Below are 23,022 nucleotides of genomic sequence, written 5' to 3' on the forward strand. Positions count from 1 at the left end.
CTAGCACAATACCTGTAGGTGCTCACAGAAGATACTCTATAAGTATTTGTTGAATAAATAAGTAAATGAGGTAGACACCACTGTTATCCCCATTGTATACATTGCTTCCCAGTACGGTAGCTAGTGGCCACATGTTACTATTTAAATTTAAATAGTACAGCTACTATGGAAAACAATATGGAGGTTCTCCAAAAACTTACAAAACAGAACTACCATATGATCCAACAATCCCGCTTCTGGGATTATATGTAGAGGAATTGATCTCAGGATCTTGAAGAGATATCTGCACCCCCATGTCAATTACAACATTCTTCACTGTAGCCAAGACATTGAAGCAACCTAGATGTCCATCAGTGGATGAATGGATAAAAAAAAGATGTGGTATGTACATGTAATGGAATATTATTCAGCTTTTAAAAAGAGGAAATCCTGACATTTGCAACATATGGATGAACCTAGAGGACATTATGCAAAGTGAAATAAACCAGACACAGAAGGACAAATACTACATGATACCACTTATATGAGGAATCTAAAATACTCAAACTCATAGAAGCAGAGAGTAGAACCGTGATTGCCAGGGGCTGGAGGGAGAGGAAAATGGGGAGGTATTAGTCAAAGGGTACAAAGTTTCAGTTATGCAAGCTAAGTCTTTGAAATCTACTGTACAACATAATGCCTATACTTAATAATAGCGTGTACTTACAAATTTGCTAAGATGGTAGATCTCATGTTAAGTGTTCTTATCATCATCATAATAATGTAATAGTAGGGAAAGAGGGCAAAAGGAAACTTTTGGAAGTGATGGATAAGTTTATGCCAAAAATTGTGGTGAAAAATTGTGATGGTTTCACAGGTATATACTTATCTCTAAACTCATCAAGTGGTATACATTAAATATATACAGTTTTTTTATGTCAGTCATAGCTCAATAAAGTGGTTTTTAAAATAAGTTAATTTTTTAAAATCGTAAATTAATTAAAACAAAAATACAATTTAAAATCCAGTTCTTTTGTCACATTAGCCACGTATCAAGTACTCAGAAACCACTCATGGCTAGTGACTGCCACCGCAGTGTAGATATAGTGCATTTACCCCATCACAGAATTCTATTGGAAAGTGCTGGATAAAAGAAGAAGCTGGCTAAGAGGAAGAGCTGGGATTCAAACCTATGTCTGAGTGACTTCAGGGATAGAACTGTTTGTTTTTTTTTAATTAATTTTTATTGGAGTATAGTTGCTTTACAATGTTGTGTTAGTTTCTACTGTATAGCAAAATGAATCAGCTATACATATACATATATCCACTCTTTTTTGGATTTCCTTCCCATTTAGGTCACCACAGTGCATTAAGTAGAGTTCCCTGTGCTGTACACTAGGTTCTCATTAGTTATCTATTTTATACATAGTATCACTAGCGTATATGTGTCAATCCCAATCTCCCAATTCCTCCAACCCCCCCACAGATAGAACTCTTAACAACATGTAGTATGTAATATCATTGTTGTTATTACTTGCTTAGTCCTTTCAATTTCAGCCCCTCTGAAAGAATTTACAGGGAGCTTCAAGCCTGGCTACCTCATAGGGTAACCAACTGTCCCAGGGAGTTTCCAGGATGCAGAAAAGTCCCAGGCAAACCATGCTACCTAATTATCAGAATTCTCTATTGAGTTTTGTGGCAGGCAAATAGATGGGCTCACTCAACTGCATTTCAACCCCTTGTAATATGCCGTATTGTGCACTACACGTGAGAAAACTGCAGACTTCATTTCCCAGACTCCCTTAGAACTTGGGTCCTGTACACGGCTTAGCCCAGCCAAACAGATGCACCTGGGCAGCATCTGGAAGGCCAGATTGAGGAGGAGGCTGCACGTCTGCTGTTTTGTCTGGTGGGTGGTGCCATGTCAGCAGGGGTCCCAGGGTGTTGTCTTGGACATCATGGATTTGGAGAGACAGAATACAGGACAAGAATTTTGTAGGTTTCCATTCAGCCTGAGACAGTCAGTCCTGGACCCGGCGGTAGGAGCAGTGACTCCCTGATTTCTTGGTTTACTGTTGTACAAGAAGTAGCAGTTCCCTTATAGAAGTTCCCTTAGGAAGCTGATCCTGTGGTGGGATTCTGGGATTCATTACTGGGAGCCCAGCCTAGAGGCTGTTCTTTCAAACTTTCCAGTGATTTTTATTTACCCAGTTCCCTGCACTAATTCATTTTATGAGGAAATGAGTTAAAGTGGCTTTTATCACTTGCAGCTGAAGAAACTTCAGTATTCAGAGGGGACTTTGCCCAGAAAACAGGGAAGCTATAAGACAAATTTGAATGCCCTGAATGCTGGGACTCTAATCGAAGCCTCTCCCTTCCACTGATATCATTCTCAAAGGAATGTGCATACCCCCTCTTCACCAGCATCCCCCCAAATATTGGAACTTTGGTGATGAAGAGATGAATACATATATACACACACACACACACATACACACAGAGATGTAGATATGGATATGGATATAGATACAGATATAGATACACATTTTTTTTTCCTCTTCCATATGCTGGAATGCTCTTCCAAATCTCTCTCCATGATACTTCACACCTCAGTCTCTCAACCTTCAGGAACCAGTATCAATGTGGTTTCCTCAACTACCCCCATGTAAACTGGTTCCTTTCTTCCAATAATTCTCTTTCACATCATTTTATTTGATTTTCATGTTACTTAACACAGTCTGTATTTATTTATTTAATTGTTTATTTTCTGACTTCCCCTGCCCCCTCCCCAGAGGAAGGTGTGCTCCATGATGGGAGGGACTTTTTACCTTGCTCATCACTGTAACTGGGAACAGTGGATTACACATGGTAGCATCATTTTAAAATATTAGTTGAATAGGTATATAAAATAGAGAATGATAATAGCTAGGACATTTTTTAAAAAGGGAAACAAAGACCCAATGCAGCCAAAAATTAATTAATTAATTAATTTTAAAAAATGGGACAGACTTCCCTGGTGGCGCAGTGGTTAAGAATCCGCCTGCCGATGCAGGGGATACGGGTTCGAATTCTGGTCCAGGAAGATCCCACATGCCGCGGAGCAACTAAGCCCATGCGCCACAACTACTGAGCCCACGTGCCGCAACTACTGAGCCTGCATGCCTAGAACCTGTGCTCCGCAACAAAGAGAAGTCACTGCAATGAGGAGCACGCACACTGCAATGAAGAGCAGCCCCCGCTCGCCACAACTAGAGAAAGCCCGCGTGCAGCAACGAAGACCCAACGCAGCCAGAAAGAAAGAAAGAAAGAAAGAAATTTTAAAAACAATTTAAAAAATAAAAAGGGAAAAAAGGCTCTTTTGGAGACAAAAATCTAAGATACTAGACTGCAAAAACATTTCAGTGAGAAATAAAGGGACCCAGTAATTGTTGTGAAGAGCAATGCTGTGTGGGCAGTGGAATACTGTATCAGGTGTTCACAACCATGGCGTAAAGTCTGCAGGTGACCGGAGATACGCCACCTTTTGGGAGGCACTGTGGCTGAGTTATGAAATGTGCAGGTTCTAGGGCCACCCAGACCTGACTTCAAATGTCTGTTATACATTTTCTGCTGTGTGAAAGTGGGCAAGTTAGCCTCTCTTAGCTCTAGTTCTCTCCTTCAAAATATGAGGATAATAACAGTACCCAACTCATGTGACTACTGTGCTAATTAAAAAAGATGACATTTAATAGTGTGCTTAGTACAGTGTATGGCATGTAAGAACTCAATAAATGTTAGATAAGAAGACTACTATCATTTTGCTAAACCCAGCTCCATTCCTAAACTTATGCCCAGTACTTGGGGTCGCTCTGATTATAGCTTATCAAATTTCTAGGCAGCCACACTCCACCTCCCTTCACCAAATCATAATTGGTAGCTGCTCAAAAAATATTAGTGACTGACAGGAAGTTGGTTCATGTGAGGTGTGCTTCATTCCTGTACACACGGTTATTACTGGTAGTGGCAGCTGCTAATGATATATTTTTCCACCTCCGTTGACCAAAAACAAAACAAAAACAAAAACAACCCAACAACAAAAAAACTAAAATAGGCAACAATAGTATCGAGTAGAAAATGCTCCATCAACCCACATAGAAAAACTGTAAAGAGAATGGGATTGGCCTGAACCCTCTCCAATGGTTTGTTCCAGTGAATAATCTTCCTTACTTTTGATTTGCCCTATTGAGAGGGACAGGGTCAATTCATCCTGTCAGTCAGCAAGTGCCTACCATATTTATGGTAAGAATACCTCCTAAGAATACCTCCTCCACTTCCACCCCCACCTTAGTTAACTTATATTCGATATTCAGAATTCAGTTTAAATATCATTTCAGCTACTAAAGTTTAAGACTAGGCCAGGTCCCCCTGGTATGTGCCCTCATGGCACTGGGAGTCTTACCTTGTTTTGCACTTCGCGGAATGCACTTACAGTTTTGCTCTTGTGGTGATTATGTGCTTAAGGCTTGTCTTTTCTGTAATCTAGATAAGGAGGGAGACTTGGTTTTTGCTTAAGAGTGTATCCCTGGTACTTAGCTTGGTGCCTGCTGTGTAGTAGCTGCTCAATTCTGAAGAAAGGAAAAGAGGGAGGCTCTGATGCAGGGGTCATCAGCATCTCCCCATAGCCCATTACTCACCAGAGCAGCGTTTGTTTGCTTTTGGTGGCCTCTGACTTCCTGGAGCAGCGCTCCTCCCCAGGGCCCTGAAGAAAGCCGCATGAGAAGTAGGGTCATTGAGAATAGCACTGTCCTCGAAAATAGTGTCTTGTGTGAGGGGCCCCATGCGAATCTCTAAGAAAGGTACCAACACCGATAGCAAAAAGGCAAAAAAGCAAAAGAGAAGTCATTTTGGGTCGATATAATTCTGGCAGTTAAAGTTCTAGTAATTCTTTTGAAACTATATCTTGAAGAGTACCCTTTCTCCGAGCTCATACTATCATCTGTGTGGCTATTAAGGGGTAGAAACTTGGGCAAATTTGGCTTTATTTCCATTTTAGCAAGGAACTAGAATTTCTACAGTGATAATGTGTAATGATGGCATGGTGGACAGGTTTTATCTGTGTCTTCAAAAAATAACAGTAAATTACAAGTCTTATTTAGAGTAATAGAAAACTAGTGCTTATGTCCCTTTTTTTATGGGAGGGAGGGAGGGAGAGGGAGAGAGGAAGGAAGGAAAGGGGAGGGGAGGAAGGGAGGAAGGAAGGAAGGGGGAGGGGAGGGGAGGAAGGGTTGAGTTAGACTGAGATAGGCAAATATTGATATGGCTTACATATCAATGTAAGTTTAAGTACAAGAATGTCATGATCAGATCTATATTTTTAAAGGATTACCCTTTTTAAAGTATAAAACCCAGAGAGAATATAGGTAGAAGATCTTGCTCCTTTTCTGCATATTTTATCTTGCATGCTGAAACCACCACATTCCCAGTTGCCCAAACTAGAAATACAGAAATTATCCTAGCCTTACCTCTCCCTCACCCTGCAATTAGCCACTAAATCCTATAGATTCTTTAAATAATTTTTAAATCCACCTGACGATCTCATTCTGAATCGTGTGTCCTTCACTCAGTCCCTTCTCACCTCTTTCCTGGTTGTTTCCAGTAGTCTCCTATCTAGTCTTTCCAACTAGGAACTTCCTCCCCTATTTTATTCTCCAGACTGCTGCCAGAGATCCTTCCAGGATGCAAATCTAGTACTTTTTCCACAACCTAAAACTCTTCAATGGTTTCTCATGGCCTTCAGGAAAAAGTCCAAATTGTTTCCTGTGGTGCAGAAAGCCATCTGAGATTTGGACCCCATCTAACCTTTTTGGCCATCACTCATCTCCTCCCTTCGTAGGTTGTGTTTCAGCCTTGTTGAACTCCTGGCGGGTTCCCAAACATGCCAGATGGTTTCGAAACACCGGCAGAGTCTCCACTCCCTCAGTTCTGAATGGAATTCCTTCCACCTTCCATGATGAAATCCCATTATTGTTCAAAATTCAGTTTATGGGTCATTTCCTCCCTGAAGCGTGTCTTAACATCCATCTCAGCACCATCTTCCTCCTCTGTCCTCCTATTCCATCATTGCTCACTCTCTGGAGTCCTCTGGGGATCCCTTCCATGGCATTGGTGACATACTTTGTTTCATTCATTGTTGCTCCAAGGAAGGACCATCTGCATTTTTTTTTTAATCCTGTTTTTAAAAAAGTTACTGTTAGTGTTTTGTTTCTTTAATTTAAAAAATATTTATCATCATCATCACCATCATCACCATGCAGACTCCTGTGCTCCAAACCTACTAAAGGTCTATGAACCTCGGCCCAAAATTGGCTCTTAAAAATTCTCCTAGGTTACTGGTCATGTCCTGTTTGTTGATCAGGTGCTGGCTACACAGGGTGTTCATTTGTGCAAAATTCACTGAGCTCTACCCTTAGGGTATGTGTACATTTCTGTATGTATGTTATTTTCAGCAGAAAGTTTAAAAGGAAAAAGCTCCCTAAGTTATTCTTATGATGGAGAACCATTGACTTTCCTCTCCCTCTCTCTCTGAATTGTAAGCCCCTAGAGGACAACAAAGGCATTTATTTTGGCTTTGTACTCCCTGCATTTGTTTTACTGCCTACAGTATAGTACATGCTTAATAAATGATTAGTAAATAAAAAAATGAACAGAGGGAGAGAGTGCCTTGTGGCACTCTCCTCCCTCCCTCTCTTCCAAACATTATTTGTTCAACTCCCCTGCTGGAGCACATGATAGCTCATGCCTCAAAATTACACCTCCAAAACCACCCCCCGCCCCCATAAACCTGTGAGATGCCTCCTGGCTTCCTCTCTACCACATGCAGGGTGTAACTGATCCAGGGCACCAGCCTGACGAGGATGAGAGAAAGGAAGCTGGTGCAGGACTTTCTGTCCCCAAACCAGTACTTCTGCCCTACCTGGGTCTGAGCCACCTGGCTCAGGCCTTCCTCACCATGCCTGGGAATCAAGCTGGAGGGAATATGTCCTTGGAGATACTGCATTGCTAAATCTTCTATTTGCATTTCTGATGTAAAGTGCTTCCTAAACTACTCAGCTTAAATTATGTAGGAATTTGAAAACTTTATATTCGAATATTAAGGTGTAACAGTGGAGGTTTTTGTTGTTTTGTTTTTTTTAGCAAATTTGCAGTAGAAAGTGAGAGACACCCTGGGTGAAATATCACCTAAGTCATTTATTCAGTCACAGATGATTACCAAGAGCTTCCTAGGGATACAATGATGAATGAGAGTCATCTGCCTTAATGGAGATTACAGTGTAGTGGAGGGAGACAATCAAATAATATCTAACTTTTTCATAGCACCTATGATGTGCTGGACACTTTACATATATATTCATTTCATCACTGTAACAACTCAGTGATGTTCTATGATTACCCCCATTGTAGCATTGCAGACTGATAGAGCCATGAAGGTCAAGTGTAGGAGGAGAGAGCCCTAATCTTGTCCTAAGGGTCAGGGAAGATTACTTGAAATATAAGCAGTTGAAGCAGAGATCTGAGGATTGAGTTGGAATCTAGAAGACAAAGAGGTCTGGGAACAGGCAAGGGAAACAGCAGATGCAAAGGGATATTCGTGTGTCTGAGGAACTGAAAGCCTTCTCTGTAGAGGGAGCATCAGGAGCTCAAGACGAGGCAGGGGAGGGAGGCAGGGGCCACATCACCTAGGTTTATCTCCATGTCTTCAAAAGTATAATAAGGTCAGGGAAGCAAAAATAGGAGAATTAAGGTTTATTCTTAGCTTTGTTCTTAATAACCTCAGCCATCCCTCTGTGGCTCCGTTTCCTTATCTGAAAAAATGTGTGAATGGACCAAAGCACTCAAGTGGTCATGGGTTCTAAAGCTCTGATTCTAGGTCAGGCTCTGCTGGAAGGAATTCCCATCAAGGTGCAGGCCCTGGCTGCTGCTGAATGCGCCGAGGCCTCTGACTCCTCTGTAGATTAAGTAAATACAGATGATGGAGAACATCACACACAATAAGTGACACGGTAAATATGACTGTGAGTATGGTTTGTTCCCCTTGTTGGAAATGCAGGGTGATCTGCTAATAATAACAGTGTAATAAGGATAACCACCTCTTGTGGGCATTTAACTGTGTGCCAGGACTGTACCAGGTACTTTCAGATAGATTTCTCATGACAGCTCCTAGTTAGATTCAAAAGCTGAGGCCTCACGGGATTACACAGCTTTAGGAAGGTCCTCACCACCCAAATTTGTCCTGCCTACTCAGCGTGTCCAGTCCTGTTCCCTGTCGCCAGGTGTGTTAACTTGAGCAATGACTTTCTCTTGGTTTGATCAGGGGCTGAGTTGGAATTTGAACCCAGCTCTGACTCCAGAGCCTATGGGGTTGTCTACCCTGCGATGCTGCCTTCCCTTCTTAAAACACAGGCAACTCCTTACTCTATAAATAGAGTGACATTGTCTCTTAAACGTCCTTTCTGGGTGAGGAAAGTGCTTTTTATAGCTTGGGACTGCTTCTGTTTACTTGGTCTCTTCCAGCACCGGTTAATCCCGCCTACATCTGTGACCTTCACTGTCCTTACACTGAATTCCTAGGTTTCCTCCCTGCAAAAGACAACTCCACGAGGCCACATGGTGTCTGTGTGTGCCAGCAAAGAAATTACACTCCTCTCCCTCTCCAAATCCGCCTACCTTTCTATAAATAATCGTTCTCCTTCCCCTCAGGCCTGTGAGTAGTTTGGTCACTTCACTAAACACACACTCACAAAGGTTTCGGGGAGGAGTGCACGACGTGAATGACCTTGCAGAGGTATCTAGCTCACTGGGGACAGGATTAGCAAACCCAAACCTCTACAAATATTTCTTGTCTTCACCCCACATTCCTCCCGAAGCTGCTCGCTCCTCTCGCGCCGGCCTCGCCCAGTCCCCTCTCGGCTCGCTCCGCCATACAAAGCCCAACCCGCCCATCTCTTCTTTGCAAAGCCAAAGAACTTCAGTCCCCATGTTGAAGCTCGGCGGTGGCGGCGGCGGTGGCGGGCAGGACTGGGCATGCTCAGTAGCGGGGACAGGTCTGGGAGGCGAGGAAGCCGCGTTTGAAGTCGCGCGGCTGGGGGATCCGGGGAAGGTGGGCTGCCGGGGCCCCGGCTGGGGGTGCGCTGGTATCCCCGATTCCGCGCCGGGAGTGGGCATGCTCCAGGCCGGCGCCGGGGGGCCGGAGCGCGGGGGGCAGGGCGTGGAGGAGGTTGGAGCGCCGGCGGGAGGAGGGGAGGAGCGCCCGGCTCGCCATCCCCCGGCGCCGGCTCTGCGGCTGTTGAATCGGAAGCCGCAAGGAGGATCCGGGGAAATAAAGACGCCCGAGAATGACCTCCAGCGAGGCCGCCTGAGCCGGGCGCCGCGCGCCGCCCCACCAGCCCCTGGCATGGGCGACCACGGCGGGCAGCCGGAGCGCTCGGCCCCGCATGCCCCGGGGACTCCCGCCGGCGCCGGCGCTGCAGCCGTGAACGGGCTGCTGCACAACGGCTTCCACCCGCCGCCCATCCAGCCGCCGCGCCTCTGCAGCCGGAGCCTCTCGGGAGGCGGCGACGCGGCGCCCCCGCGCCTCCCGCTCCAGCCAGAGCTCCAGCCACAGCCGCCGCCCCCTCAGCACGACTCCCCGGCCAAGAAATGCCGGCTGCGGAGGAGGATGGACTCGGGGAGGAAGAACAGGCCGCGTAAGTCCCTCCGGGAGGGGAGCGCGGGCGCCAGGCAGGCGCAGCGCGGGGTCCGGCACCCGGGAGCGGCGGGCCAGGCAGCGAAGCGCGCGTCGTGCACACCAGCGCCCGCCGTCGGCGGACGGATCTGAGGGGGCGCAAGCACTACAGATCGTTGCCTAAGCCTGACCCTTGCTTGCTTCCATCTGTAGAATAGGCCGATTGGACTCGGAGTCTGAGCTGCTCCTCAGGTCACGGCTCTATGGAAGGCAAACGCACTGGCCACCTTACTAACTTGTCGGTGGGGAAATGCACGTGTGTCAACATTTGGTGGGGTCCGGGAGTAGGGTTAGAGCAGCGGTGGGTGGAGAGCCTGAGTTGCCCTCGTTCTTCTCCTCTCCCCTTTCCCTTATGAGAGCTCGGGTTGGCGCTCAGGCAGTCAGCTTGCCCTTTGAATCGCAGAGAAGCCGCCAGCTCCCTGGGCCTATTCGCAAGCGCGAGGTCTGGAGGCGTGGAGTTTGACAGCCCCGGAAAATCACAGCCTATTAAACGCTGTTTCCTCGCAGCCAATGAGAGGACCTGTTGGGAGGGACACACCCACTGATACCATGTGGGCCGGAACTATGTGGACCAATGGAGATTGGAGGTGAATTTTTTTCGGGGAGTTGGGAGGTGGAGTTGAGGTTTCTAATAGTAATGTACAGTGCAGAATGCTGAAATGCGTTATTTCACAATCTAAAGCTTGTATATATGTAAGTTTGTGAAGAGTCCCTTCCCCGCTGGAAATTCTGAGATGCAAATTGTAGATCGAGTTTACAACAGGTTTTTCTTATCCGAGCTGAACTTAATTCAATTTGTTACCTCTTTCTGGGTCTCCTTAATGAAGCTTATAAATGGCAGAAAGCAAAGTAAGTAGAATGCATGCTAATAAGTGATTGCATTCAAACATGCACCTTTTGCATATAGGTTATTCTGTTTCACATAGGGAAATTGCTAGATATGCTTTGGATTCATCTGTAAAAGCTTGATATTTGGCAAACAGCTTCACTTTTTTCTGTTTCTGTTTATCAACTTAGACTCTGAGCTTTTCTGCATTCAGTTAAAGTCTCTGAGACTTTGGAAAGCGTTTTAACTCGACTGTGGGACGCGGTAACTCTGATACTTGTGTTTTGTAGGTCTGAAATGTTTCGGTTGAAAGTTAACGTCTTGTCGGGAACTTTGAGCCCATACAGCAGATTGGCTACGGTTGTAAGGAAGGCATCTAACACCTGAATTTCTGTTTTTGTTTTTGAGTCTTGTTAGAAAATGACTTTCTTTATGGATTTAGCATTGATTCCTAATGATTTATTAACCTGTTTTACTTCTTTTGAAGCCACATTTTAGTTATTTCTCTGATTTACATTAACAAACTGTATGAGAATTCACAATGTAAATAGCTAAAATATAACGAAAGAGAACTGCTTTGAGTATTTAGTATTGCTAGCTTAAATGGTCTGTGTTTGAGTGTATAATACCTCTTGAAATAATTTTTGAAGAATTGAAAATACACTCTCTTAACTATAGCATGAAGGCAGAGAAAAAATAACCTTGAGCCTTAACTTCTGCTTGCAAATCCACAGGAGGTATTATTCTAGAATACAAGAAAGTATAACTTTATGCCTGTGTGCTTTGTCAGGTATTAGTTTTGTATTTTTTTTTTAATGAAAACCATAGTTATTTTAAGTTTAGCGATCATACTTATTTATCAACTTTTAAAAAGAATTCATCAAAATTGACTTTTCATTATCCTATCATGTTTTTTTTCTCAAATTTGAACAAACATTTCTGAAATAAATTTTACATGTTCTGAGCCACATCTGCTGTGTTGACTACCAAAATCTCTTAGTTAAAACTAGGCTTAATGTAGTATCTTAATACCTTGCCTATTAGCATGCAAGTATCTTTTTACAAAAAAAAAGAAAAAAAATACTGCCCAATCAGTTGATATTTAGATAATCTAAGACAAATCTACTTAGACTCAAGCACATCCCTATTTTCTGATGACTGATAGATTTTTACATAAGCAATTATTACAAAGAGTATTTACATGCTTTAAATGAAATTTGAGTATGTGGTTGATAAAAGCATCAAAGCTGGACAAATAATTAATTCCTACTTACAGTCTGCAACTTCAGACTCCTGCTTCTGTCCAAACCAGAGGTGTTTTAGGGCAGCCAGATATCACTTCTCTCAGATAGGCACCTGGATTGCATATGTGAGTAGGTATGTTTCTATTTGCTAATATTTTGGGTAGAGTGCAGTAAACATTAAAATACTTCATGTTTAAAAACAATGAATGGAATGAAACAAACAATTCAGTAGTTTTTGATTATTTAAAAATTTTAAATCTGATCCCTCAGTGCAAGGACTATTCACAATCTTGTAATCTAAAAATCAGAATAGTGGCAGGTTGATTTTGCTAAATCAGGAAATCTTGTCCACTCTTTTTATCAAAAGATCACCTCACTCACTGTGCTTATCCTTGGAAAGCTTTTCCAAGACTTAACTGCTTCTTCAAGCTTTCTTGGTTACTTTAGCAACTGGGTGATGACCTCAGCCAAGTTAGCTCTCCTCTTGGAATGCTGGAGTCGGCTAGATGATCTTCAAGTATTGTTTCTTATACTGTACCTTCAGATTCTAAGATACTTCAGAGCTGACGGTTCTTTCTACATGACTTCTACGCTAGTTATCCAGTCTGCCACATGGCTTAGCATTTTATTATTATTATTTTAAAAGTTTTTATTTTTGCCTTGTGCTGATTGTTCCATGTATGTTATTGGTCTTTTCTCCGCAATTAAGTTGGAAGTCTTATTATAGATGGTAGTTTTTTTCATATGCTGTGCAACTTGGGTACAGATATTTGAGTATTTGATTGATGTTGATGAAAAAGGTACAGGTGACATCATCACCACCTCATTGAAGTAGCCATTTCCATCTGTACGACAGACGATGGCGAAAGTCCTTCAGTGGAGTTTCCATGAGGTCTCTATAGGGAGATTCCTTTTGCATGCTCCTTGGTGCTCTGATTTTTTTGAAGCATACATAAGTAGCTGACTCCTTACGGAGTCAGCTCATATACCAAATATTTCTAAACTAATGATAGTCCTAGTAAAATGCCAAGAGCCTAATGTTTGTAAATGGTGTAGTTATTCAAACTCTGGAGGGCTTGAGTTTGAATTGCAGCTGGATGACCTGGGGCCATTTATTTAACCTATTGGTAAGATGGAGCTAATCATACAACCTCATCAGGCTGATGTGAGGATTAAATAAGATAATGTGTATGTAAAGAAGTTAGATTCCTGCTTGGCACATAGCAGTTCTTCAGTAAATGCCAGCTGTCATCACCGCCATACAGAACACTGTTCACCACTAACCCACAGGACAAGACGACTGAGCTGGCAGAGACACCTCAGAATGACTTCCTTACTTAAAAAGGAGGGGGGGGCTACAATAAGAAAGACCAAAAAGTTTTATTTGATTAGCTATGACACTCCTAGCCCCACAATTACCTTTTTCTCCCCTTCCCCCCCAAAATATCGGGTAATACAAAAATGGAGGAAAAAAGCAGGAAAAAGTACTCACAGTACCATCACTCAGAGAAAATGACTGTTTAAAATGTGCTAAAGGTAATTTTGGATCACACTAAGATCAGATTTTGATAACTTTTTTTTATTGGACTGTATTTGATTTACAATGTTGTATTAGTTTCAGGTGTACAGCAAAGTGATTCAGTTATACATATACATATATCTATTCTTTTTCAAATTCTTTTCCCATTTAGATTATTACAGAATATTGAGCAGAATTCCCTATGCTATACAGTAGGTCCTTGGTGATTATCTATTTTAAATATAGTAGTGTGTATATGTCAGTCCCAAACTCCCGATTTATCCTTTTTTATTTAAAAATTTTAGCAAAAGCATTTTCTTCCAGCATTAAAACATCATTTGTAATGGTTGTATTATATTCCCAATGTTCCATTATATAGATATACCATAATTTATTTAACCTGTCTCTCATAGCTTTAGGCTGCAGCTAGAGTCTCTAAACATCATAAACAGTTCTGCAGCAACAACTTTGTGCATAACTCTTTATTTTTGATGAAATTGGTGAATATATACTTTTTGGAGAAGGAACAGAAATGGCACAAAGGAGTATATAGCTTGAAATCCTGGATATTTTATTCATTTATTTATTTTCTTTTTTCAGCTTTATTGAGGTATAATTGACATTTAAAGTTGCAATATATTTAAAGTGTAGAACATGATGATTTGATATATGCATGCATTGTGACAAGATTCCCATCATCAAGTTAAGAAATACATCCATCACCTCATATATTTACTTTTTTATGAAAACACTTAATTCTGCTTTCTTAGCAAATTTCAGTTATACAATACAATGTTATCAACTATAGTTACTGTGTTTACATTAAATCCTCAGACCTTATTCATCTTATAACTGAAAGTTTGTACCCTTTTACCGGGCTCTCCCTATTTCCCTCACTACCGCCACCCCAATCCCTGGCAACCATTGTTATTCGACTCTGTTTCTATGAGTTCCACTTTTTTTTTTTAAAGTTTCCATATATAAATGATACCACACACTATTTGTCTTTCTCTGTCTGGCTTATTTCACTTAGCATAATGCCCTCCAGCTTCATCCATGTTATTGTAAATGGCAGGATTTCCTTCTTTCTCATAGCTGAATAATATTCTATTGTGTACATATATGCCACACTTTATTCATTCATCCATCAGCGGACACTTAGGTTGTTTCCATACCTGGATATTTTAGACTGTAAGGATACTTGGAGACAAGCCACACTAGTGAAGAGAGGAGAAAAATGCAAAGGAGGTAATTGTTTGAGCCAGCAAACAATATGCTGCAGAAAGGTAAATATCTGAGTACCATCAGAAGACTCAAGGATGTGAGCTGCGCTCTTCCTTCCCAGTGTGTGGCAACAGGCAAGAATAAGGGCTGGATCAGTGCCTGCAGCCTCCTGGTGGAAGTTCCGAATTCTGAGATTCTCCAGATAGAACACTAGCAGAAGATGGGCGAGAGTTCATTATGCATGTAACACATTCGTGGATACAAACTGAAGAAACCCTAACGTGTTACCAGTTTTAGCTAGCCACCACTGTCAAAGTGTAAGGCTTCACTTTTCTAAATATTGGGATATTTACCTTTGGCACTTAGAATTTCCCCTACTTCTGAGTCAGGCTAATTAGAAAACCCAGGATAAAAAGATAAACAGGTAGAATTTTCTGGTTGTATCTGCACAGAGTGTGAATATATATGCATTTTTAAAAACATAATCAGAACTTCTAGATGGACAGGGAAGTTTGCAAATCGACAACAAAAGACTAAAATGGAAAGCGAGGGCACATTCTTGATTGCTCCCTTCTAGGATGTGGTCAGATTTCTAAGTTTGTCAGTGAAGTTAGGAATTGTACAATGCACATTTGAACTGAAGATTTAAGAATTTAAGGGCCCAAGTGTTCAGTGTCTAAGTGGTTAAGTCAGGTATCAGGATTTATTAGGGACATGAACACCACTTTTCCCCAAAATGCCAGTAAGTGAATTTCAACGTTAATACAAAACATATTTTGTTTGGCATAGTAACGAAAGATGGAAAAAGTACTGTTACTTTTTAACATGTGGGACATTCAACAAGTGAATAAAACAAACTCCAGCCTGGTGTTTGGAGACAGAATTGGTAGGGAAACAAAGAGTACTGGTTTTAATTAACAGGTTTGGGGTTGGGTTTTTTTATCTGTCCGATAGCCTGACTTTTAATAGTGTGTGTGTATGTTTTAATACAAACCAATTACCATGAAAATCAATCAAGGTTTGACTTCCATTATATTTAATTATGTGCTTTAGCTTTACTATGTAGGCCAGTGTTCACCTTGGGATGACAATATACTGAATCAGATGGGGCACACAGAATTTCTTTATTTTTTTTTAACATCTTTATTGGAGTATGATTTCTTTACAATGGTGTGTTAGTTTCTGCTTTATAACAAAGAGAATCAGCTATACATATACATATATCCACATATCTCCTCCCTCTTGCATCTCCCTCCCACCCTCCCTATCCCACCCCTCTAGGTGGTCACAAAGCACCGAGCTGATCTCCCTGTGCTATGCGGCTGCTTCCCACTAGCTAGCTATTTTACATTTGGTAGTGTATATATGTCCATGCCCCACTCTCACTTCGTCCCAGCTTACCCTTCCCCCTCCCTGTGTCCTCAAGTCCACTCTCTACGTCTGCATCTTTATTCCTGTCCTGCCTCTAGGTTCTTCAGAACCTTTTTTTTTTTTTTATGATTCCATATATATGTGTTAGCAAACGGTATTTGTTTTTCTCTTTCTGACTTACTTCACTCTGTATGACAGACTCTAGGTCCACCCACCTCACTACAAATAACTCAATTTTGTTTCCTTTTATGGCTGAGTAATATTCCATTGTATATATGTGCCACATCTTCTTTATCCATTCATCTGTCGATGGACACTTAGGTTGCTTCCATGTCCTGGCTCTTGTAAATAGAGCTGCAATGAACATTGTGGTACATGACTCTTTTTGAATTATGGTTTTCTCAGGTATATGCCCACTAGTGGGATTGCTGGGTCCTATGGTAGTTCTATTTTTAGTTTTTTAAGGAACCTCCATACTGTTCTCCATAGTGGCTGTATCAATTTACATTCCCACCAACAGTGCAAGAGGGTTCCCTTTTCTCCACAACCTCTCCAGCATTTATTGTTTGTAGATTTTTTGATGATGGCCATTCTGACTGGTGTGAGGTGATACCTCATTGTAGTTTTGATTTGCATTTCTCTAATGATTAGTGATGTTGAGCATCCTTTTATGTGTTTGTTGGCAATCTGTATAACTTTGGAAAAATGTCTATTTAGGTCTTCTGCCCATTTTTGGATTGGGTTGTTTGTTTTTTTGATATTGAGCTGCATGAGCTGCTTGTAAATTTTGGAGATGAATCCTTTGTCAGTTGCTTCATCTGCAAATATTTTCTCCCATTCTGCGGATTGTCTTTTTGTCTTGTTTATGGTTTCCTTTGCTGTGCAAAAGCTTTTAAGTTTCATTAGGTCCCATTTGTTTATTTTTGTTTGTATTTCCATTTCTCTAGGAGGTGTGTCAAAAAGGATCTTGCTATGATTTATGTCATAGAGTGTTCTGCCTATGTTTTCCTCTAAGAGTTTTAAAGTGTCTGGCCTTACATTTAGGTCTTTAATCCATTTTGAGTTTATTTTTGTGTATGGTGTTAGGGAGTGTTCTAACTTCATTCTTTTACATGTAGCTGAAGAGGCTATCTTTTCTCCATTGTCTATTCTTGCCTCCTTTGTCAAAGATAAGGGGACGGTATGTGTGTGGGTTTATCTCTGGGCTTTCTATCCTGTTCCATTGATCTATATTTCTGTTTTTGTGCCAGTACCATACTGTCTTGATTACTGTAGCTTTGTAGTATAGTCTGAAGTCAGGGAGCCTGATTCCTCCAGGTCCATTTTTCTTTCTCAAGATTGCCTTTGCTATTCGGGGTCTTTTTTGTTTCCATACAAACTGTGAAATTTTTTGTTCTAGTTCTGTGAAAAATGCCAGTGGTAGTTTGATAGGGATTGCATTGAATCTGTAGATTGCTTTGGGTAATATAGTCATTTTCACAATGTTGTTTCTTCCAGTCCAAGAATATGGTATATCTCTCCATCTGTTTGTATCATCTTTAATTTCTTTGATCAGTGTCTTATAGTTTTCTGCATACAGGTCTTTTTTCTCCTTAGGTAGGTTTATTCCTAGGTGTTTTATTCTTTTTGTTGCAATACTCCCAATAAATGGAAGTATTTCCTTAATTTCTCTTTCAGATTTTTCGTCATTAGTGTATAGGAATGCAAGAGATTTCTATGCATTAATTTTGTATCCTACTTTACCAAATTCATTGATTAGCTCTAGTAGTTTTCTGGTACCATCTTTAGAATTCTCTATGTATAGTATCATGTCATCCGCAAACAGTGACAGCTTTACTTCTTCTTTTCTTATTTGGATTCCTTTTTCTTCTCTGATTGCTGTGGCTAAAACTTCCAAAACTATGTTGAATAATAGTGGTGAGAGTGGACAACCTTGTCTTGTTCCTGATCTTAGAGGAAATGATTTCAGTTTTTCACCATTGAGAGTGATGTTGGCTGTAGGTTCGTCATATATGGCCTTTATTATGTTGAGGTAAGTTCCCTCTATGCCTACTTTCTGGAGGGTTTTTATCATAAATGGGTGTTGAATTTTGTCAAAAGCTTTTTCTGCATCTATTAAGATGATCATGCGGTTTTTATTCTTTAATTTGTTATTATGGTTTATCACATTGATTGATTTGCATATTGCATATATTGAAGAATCCTTGCATTCCTGGGATAAACCCCACTTGATCATAGTGTATGATCCTTTTAATGTGCTGTTGGATTCTGTTTGCTAGTATTTTGTTGAGGATTTTTGCATCTATGTTCATCAGTGATATTGGCCTGTAGTTTTCTTTCTTTGTGACATCTTTTTCTGATTTTGGTATCAAGGTGATGGTGGCCTCAAAGAATGAGTTTGGGAGTGTTCCTCCCTCTATTATATTTTGGAAGAGTTAGAGAAGGATAGGTGTTAGCTCTTCTCTAAATGTTTGATAGAATTTGCCTGTGAAGCCATCTGGTCTTTTGTTTGTTGGAAGATTTTTAATCACAGTCTCAATTTCAGTGCTTGTGATTGGTCTGTTTATATTTTCTATTTCTTCCTGGCTCAGTCTTGGAAGGTTGTGCTTTTCTAAAAATTTGTCCATTTCTTCCACGTTGTCCATTTTATTGGCATATAGTTGCTTGTAGTAATCGCTCATGATCCTTTGTATTTCTGCAGTGTCCGTTATTACTTCTCCTTTTTCATTTCTAATTCTATTGATTTGAGTCTTTTCCCTTTTTTTTCTTGATGAGTCTGGCTAATGGTTTATCAATTTTGTTTATCTTCTGAAAGAACCAGCTTTTAGTTTTATTGATCTTTGCTATTGTTTCCTTCATTTCTTTTTCATTTATTTCTGATCTGATCTTTATGATTTCTTTCCTTCTGCTAACTTTGGGTTTTTTTTGTTCTTCTTTCTCTAATTGCTTTAGGTGTAAGGTTAGGTTGTTTATTTGATTTGTTTCTTGTTTCTTGAGGTAGGATTGTATTGCTCTAAACTTCCCTCTTAGAACTGCTTTTGCTGCATCCCATAGGTTTTGTGTTGTCATGTTTTCATTGTCATTTGTTTCTAGGTATTTTTTGATTTCCTCTTTGATTTCTTCACTGATCTCTTGGTTATTTAGTAGTGTATTGTTTAGCCTCCATGTGTTTGTATTTTTTTACAGATTTTTTTCCTTTAATTGATATCTAGTCTCATAGCGTTGTGGTCAGAAAAGATACTTGATATGATTTCAATTTTCTTAAATTTACCAAGGCTTGATTTGTGACCCAAGATCTGATCTATCCTGGAGAATGTTCCATGAGCATTTGAGAAGAAAGTGTATTCTGTTGTTTTTGGATGGAATGTCCTATAAATATCAATTAAGTCCATCTGGTCTAATGTATCATTCAAAGCTTGTGTTTCCTTATTTATTTTCATTTTGGATGATCTGTCCATTGGTGAAAGTGGGGTGTTAAAGTCCCCTACTATGATTATGTTACTGTCGATTTACCCTTTTATGGCTGTCAGCATTTGCCTTATGTATTGAGGTGCTCCTATGTTGGGTGCATAAATATTTGCAATTGTTATATCTTTCTTGGATTGATCCCTTGATCATTATGCCCTGTCCTTCTTTGTCTCTTGTAGTAGTCTTTATTTTAAAGTCTATTTTGTCTGATATCAGAATTGCTACTCCAGCTTTCTTGTGATTTCCATTTGCATGGAATATCTTTTTCCATCCCCTCACTCTCAGTCTGTATGTGTTCCAGGGTCTGAAGTGGGTCTCTTGTCGACAGCATATATACGGGTCTTGTTTTTGTATCCATTCAGCCAGTCTATGTCTTTTGGTTGGAGCATTTAATCTATTTACATTTAAGGTAGTTATCGATATGTATGTTTCCATTATCATTTTCTTAATTGTTTTGGGTTTGTTATTGTACGTCTTTTCCTTCTCTTGTGTTTCCTGCCTAGAGAAGTGCCATTAGCGTTTGTTGTAAAGCCGGTTTGGTGGTGCTGAATTCTCTTAGCTTTTGCTTGTCTGTCAAGGTTTTAATTTCTCCATCGAATCTGAATGAGATCCTTGCTGGGTAGAGTAATCTTGGTTGTAGGTTTTTCCCTTTCATCACTTTAAATATGTCCTGCCACTCGCTTCTGGCTTGCAGAGTTTCTGCTGAAAGATCAGCTGTTAACCTTATGGGGATTCCCTTGTATGTTATTTGTTGCTTTTCCCTTGCTGCTTTTAATAATGTTTCTTTGCATTTAATTTTTGATAGTTTGATTAATATGTGTCTTGGCGTGTTTCTCCTTGGATTTATCCTGTGTGGGACTCGCTGCACTTCCTGGACTTGATTGACTATTTCCATTCTCATATTAGGGAAGTTTTCAACTATAATCTCTTCAAATATTTTCTCAGTCCCTTTCTTTTTCTCTTCTTCTTCAGGACCACTATAATTCGAATGTTGGTGCGTTTAATGTTGTCCCAGAGGTCTCTGACACTGTCCTGAATTCTTTTCATTCTTTTTTCTTTATTCTGCTCTGTGGCAGTTATTTCCACTATTTTATCTTCTAGGTCACTTTTCCGTTTTTCTGCCTCAGTTATTCTGCTATTGTTTCCTTCTAGAGAATTTTTAATTTCATTTATTGTGTTGTTCATCATTGTTTGCTCTTTAGTTCTTCTAGGTCCTTGTTAAACGTTTCTTGTATTTTCTCCATTCTATTTCCAAGATTTTGGATCATCTTTACTGTCATTACTCTGAATTCTTTTTCAGGTAGACTGCCTATTTCCTCTTCATTTATTTGATCTGGTGGGTTTTTACCTTGCTCCTTCATCTGCTGTGTGTTTCTCTGTCTTCTCATTTTGCTTCACTTATGATGTTTGGGGTCTCCTTTTCGCAGGCTGCAGGTTCATAGTTCCCATCGTTTTTGGTGTCTGCCCCCAGTGACTAAGGTTGGTTCAGTGGGTTGTGTAGGCTTCCTGGTGGAGGGGCCTGGTGCCTGTGTTCTGGTGGACGACGCTGGATCTTGTCTTTCTGCTGTGCAGGACCATGTCCTGTGGTGTGTTTTGGGGTGTCTGTGACCTTATTATGATTTTAGGCAGCCTCTCTGCTAATGGGTGTGATTGTGTTCCTGTCTTGCTAGTTGTTTTGCATAGGGTGTCCAGCACTGTAGCTTGCTCGTCATTGAGTGGAGCTGGGTCTTAGCATTGAGATGGAGATCTCTGGGAGAGTTTTCGCCATTTGATACTACGTGGAGCCGCAAGTTCTCTGTTGGACCAATGTCCTGAACTCGGCTCTCCCACCTCAGAGGCACAGGCCTGACACCCGGCCGGAGCACCAAGACCTTGTCAGCCACACGGCTCAGAAGAAAAGGGAGAAAAAAAGAAAGCAAGAAAGAAAAGAAAAGGAAAGAAAAGAAAGTTTTTAAAATAAAAAATAAATTATTAAAAATAAGAAAAATTTAAAAGTAATAAAGTAAAAGAAAGAAGAGAGCAACCAAACCAGTAAACAAGTCCACCAATGATAACAAGCGCTAAAAACTATACAAAAAACAAACGAACAAACAAAAAATGAACAGACAGAACCCTAGGACAAATGGTAAAAGCAAAGCTATACGGACAAAATCACACAAAGAAGCATACACATACACACTCACAAAAAGATAAAAAGGATGAATATATATATATCTATATATTAATTTTAAAAAAGGAAGAGAGCAACCAAATCAATAAACAAATCTACCAATGATAATAAACTCTAAATACTAAACTAAGCTAAACATAAAACCAGAAACAAATTAGGTGCAGAAAGCAAACCCCAAGTTACAATTGCTCCCAAAGTCAATTTTGGGATGATTCGTTGTCTATTCAGGTATTCCACAGATGCAGGGTACATCAAGTTTATTGTGGAGATTTATTCCACTGCTCCTGAGCCTGCTGGGAGGGATTTCCCTTTCTATTCTTTGTTCGCACAGCTCCTGGGGTTCAGCTTTGGATTAGCCCCACCTCTGTGTGTAGGTCGCCTGAGGGCATCTGTTCCCTCCCAGACAGGATGGGGTTAAAGTAGCAGCTGATTCTGGGGCTCTGACTCACTCAGGCCGGCGGAGGGAGGGGTACTGAATGCGGGGCGAGCCTGCGGCGGCAGAGGCCAGCGTGACGTTGCAGCAGCCTGAGCAGCACCGTGTGTTCTCCCAGGACGTTGTCCCTGGATCACGGGACCCTGGCGGGCTGCCCAGACTCCTGGAAGGGGAGGTGTGGATAGTGACCTGTGCTTGCACACAGTCTTCTTGGTGGCTGCAGCAGCAGCAGCCTTATCATCTCATTCCCGTCTCTGGTGTCTGAGCTGATAGCCACGGCTCGCGCCCGTCTGTGGAGCTCGTTTAGGCAGTACTCTGAATCCCGTCTCCTCGTGCACCCCGAAACAATGGTCTCTTGCCTCTTAGGCAGTTCTAGACTTTCTCTCAGACTCCCTCTCAGTTAGCTGTGGCGCACTAGCCCCCTTCAGGCTGTGTTCACACAGCCAACCCCAGTCCTCTCCCTGGGGTCTGACCTCCGAAGCCTGAGCCTCAGCTCCCAGCCCCCACCCGTCCTGGCGGGTGAGCAGACAAGCCTCTCGGGCTGGTGAGTGCTGGTTGGCACCAGTCCTCCGTGGGGGAATCTCTCTGCTTTGCCCTCCGCACCCCTGTTGCTGCGCTCTCGTCTGTGGCTCCGAAGCTTCCACCCCCCCCACCCCCTGTCTCCGCCAGTGAAGGGGCTTCCTAGTGTGTGGAAACTTTTCCTCCTTCACGGCTTCCTCTCAGAGGTGCAGGTCCTGTCCCTATTCTTTTGTCTCTGTTTTTTCTTTTTTCTTTTTTCTTTTGTGCTACCGTGTTACGTGGGGAGTTTCTTGCCTTTTGGGAAGTCTGAGGTCTTCTGCCAGCATTCAGTAGTTGTTCTGTAGGAGTTGTTCCACATGTAGATGTATTTCTAATCTATTTGTGGGGAAGAAGGTGATCTCCACATCATACTCCTCCGCCATCTTAAAGATCCCCTCCAGAATTTCTAAGTAGATCTTTTCTCTAGATAGTGCAGCTGTCAATGGTAATGGTATCTCATTACTTAATTT

At 41.4% G+C, this 23,022-nt stretch overlaps 1 protein-coding gene across 6 annotated transcripts in view; it reads left to right on the forward strand.

The window, feature by feature from the left end:
- The window catches only part of PANK1 (pantothenate kinase 1), a 112,044-nt gene that overhangs the window by 34,867 nt on the left and 54,155 nt on the right, over nucleotides 1–23,022 (forward strand). Inside the window, exon 1 of one of the 6 annotated variants that reach the window (XM_061173595.1) lies at nucleotides 8,773–8,800. The exons of 3 other annotated variants lie outside the window; for them this stretch is intronic. Coding sequence is in view for 1 of the 3 variants with exons in the window: in XM_061173143.1 (XP_061029126.1) it covers nucleotides 8,993–9,701 (709 nt within the window). In the remaining 2 variants the exon portion in view is untranslated. Of the gene's footprint in view, nucleotides 1–8,772; nucleotides 8,801–8,992; nucleotides 9,702–23,022 lie in introns of those variants that run through there. 2 more of the 6 variants (XM_061173143.1, XM_061173512.1) reach the window with 2 other exon arrangements.

This window comes from Eubalaena glacialis, chromosome 1, assembly GCF_028564815.1.
Source record: "Eubalaena glacialis isolate mEubGla1 chromosome 1, mEubGla1.1.hap2.+ XY, whole genome shotgun sequence".
In the NCBI taxonomy this organism is placed as follows: domain Eukaryota; kingdom Metazoa; phylum Chordata; class Mammalia; order Artiodactyla; family Balaenidae; genus Eubalaena; species Eubalaena glacialis.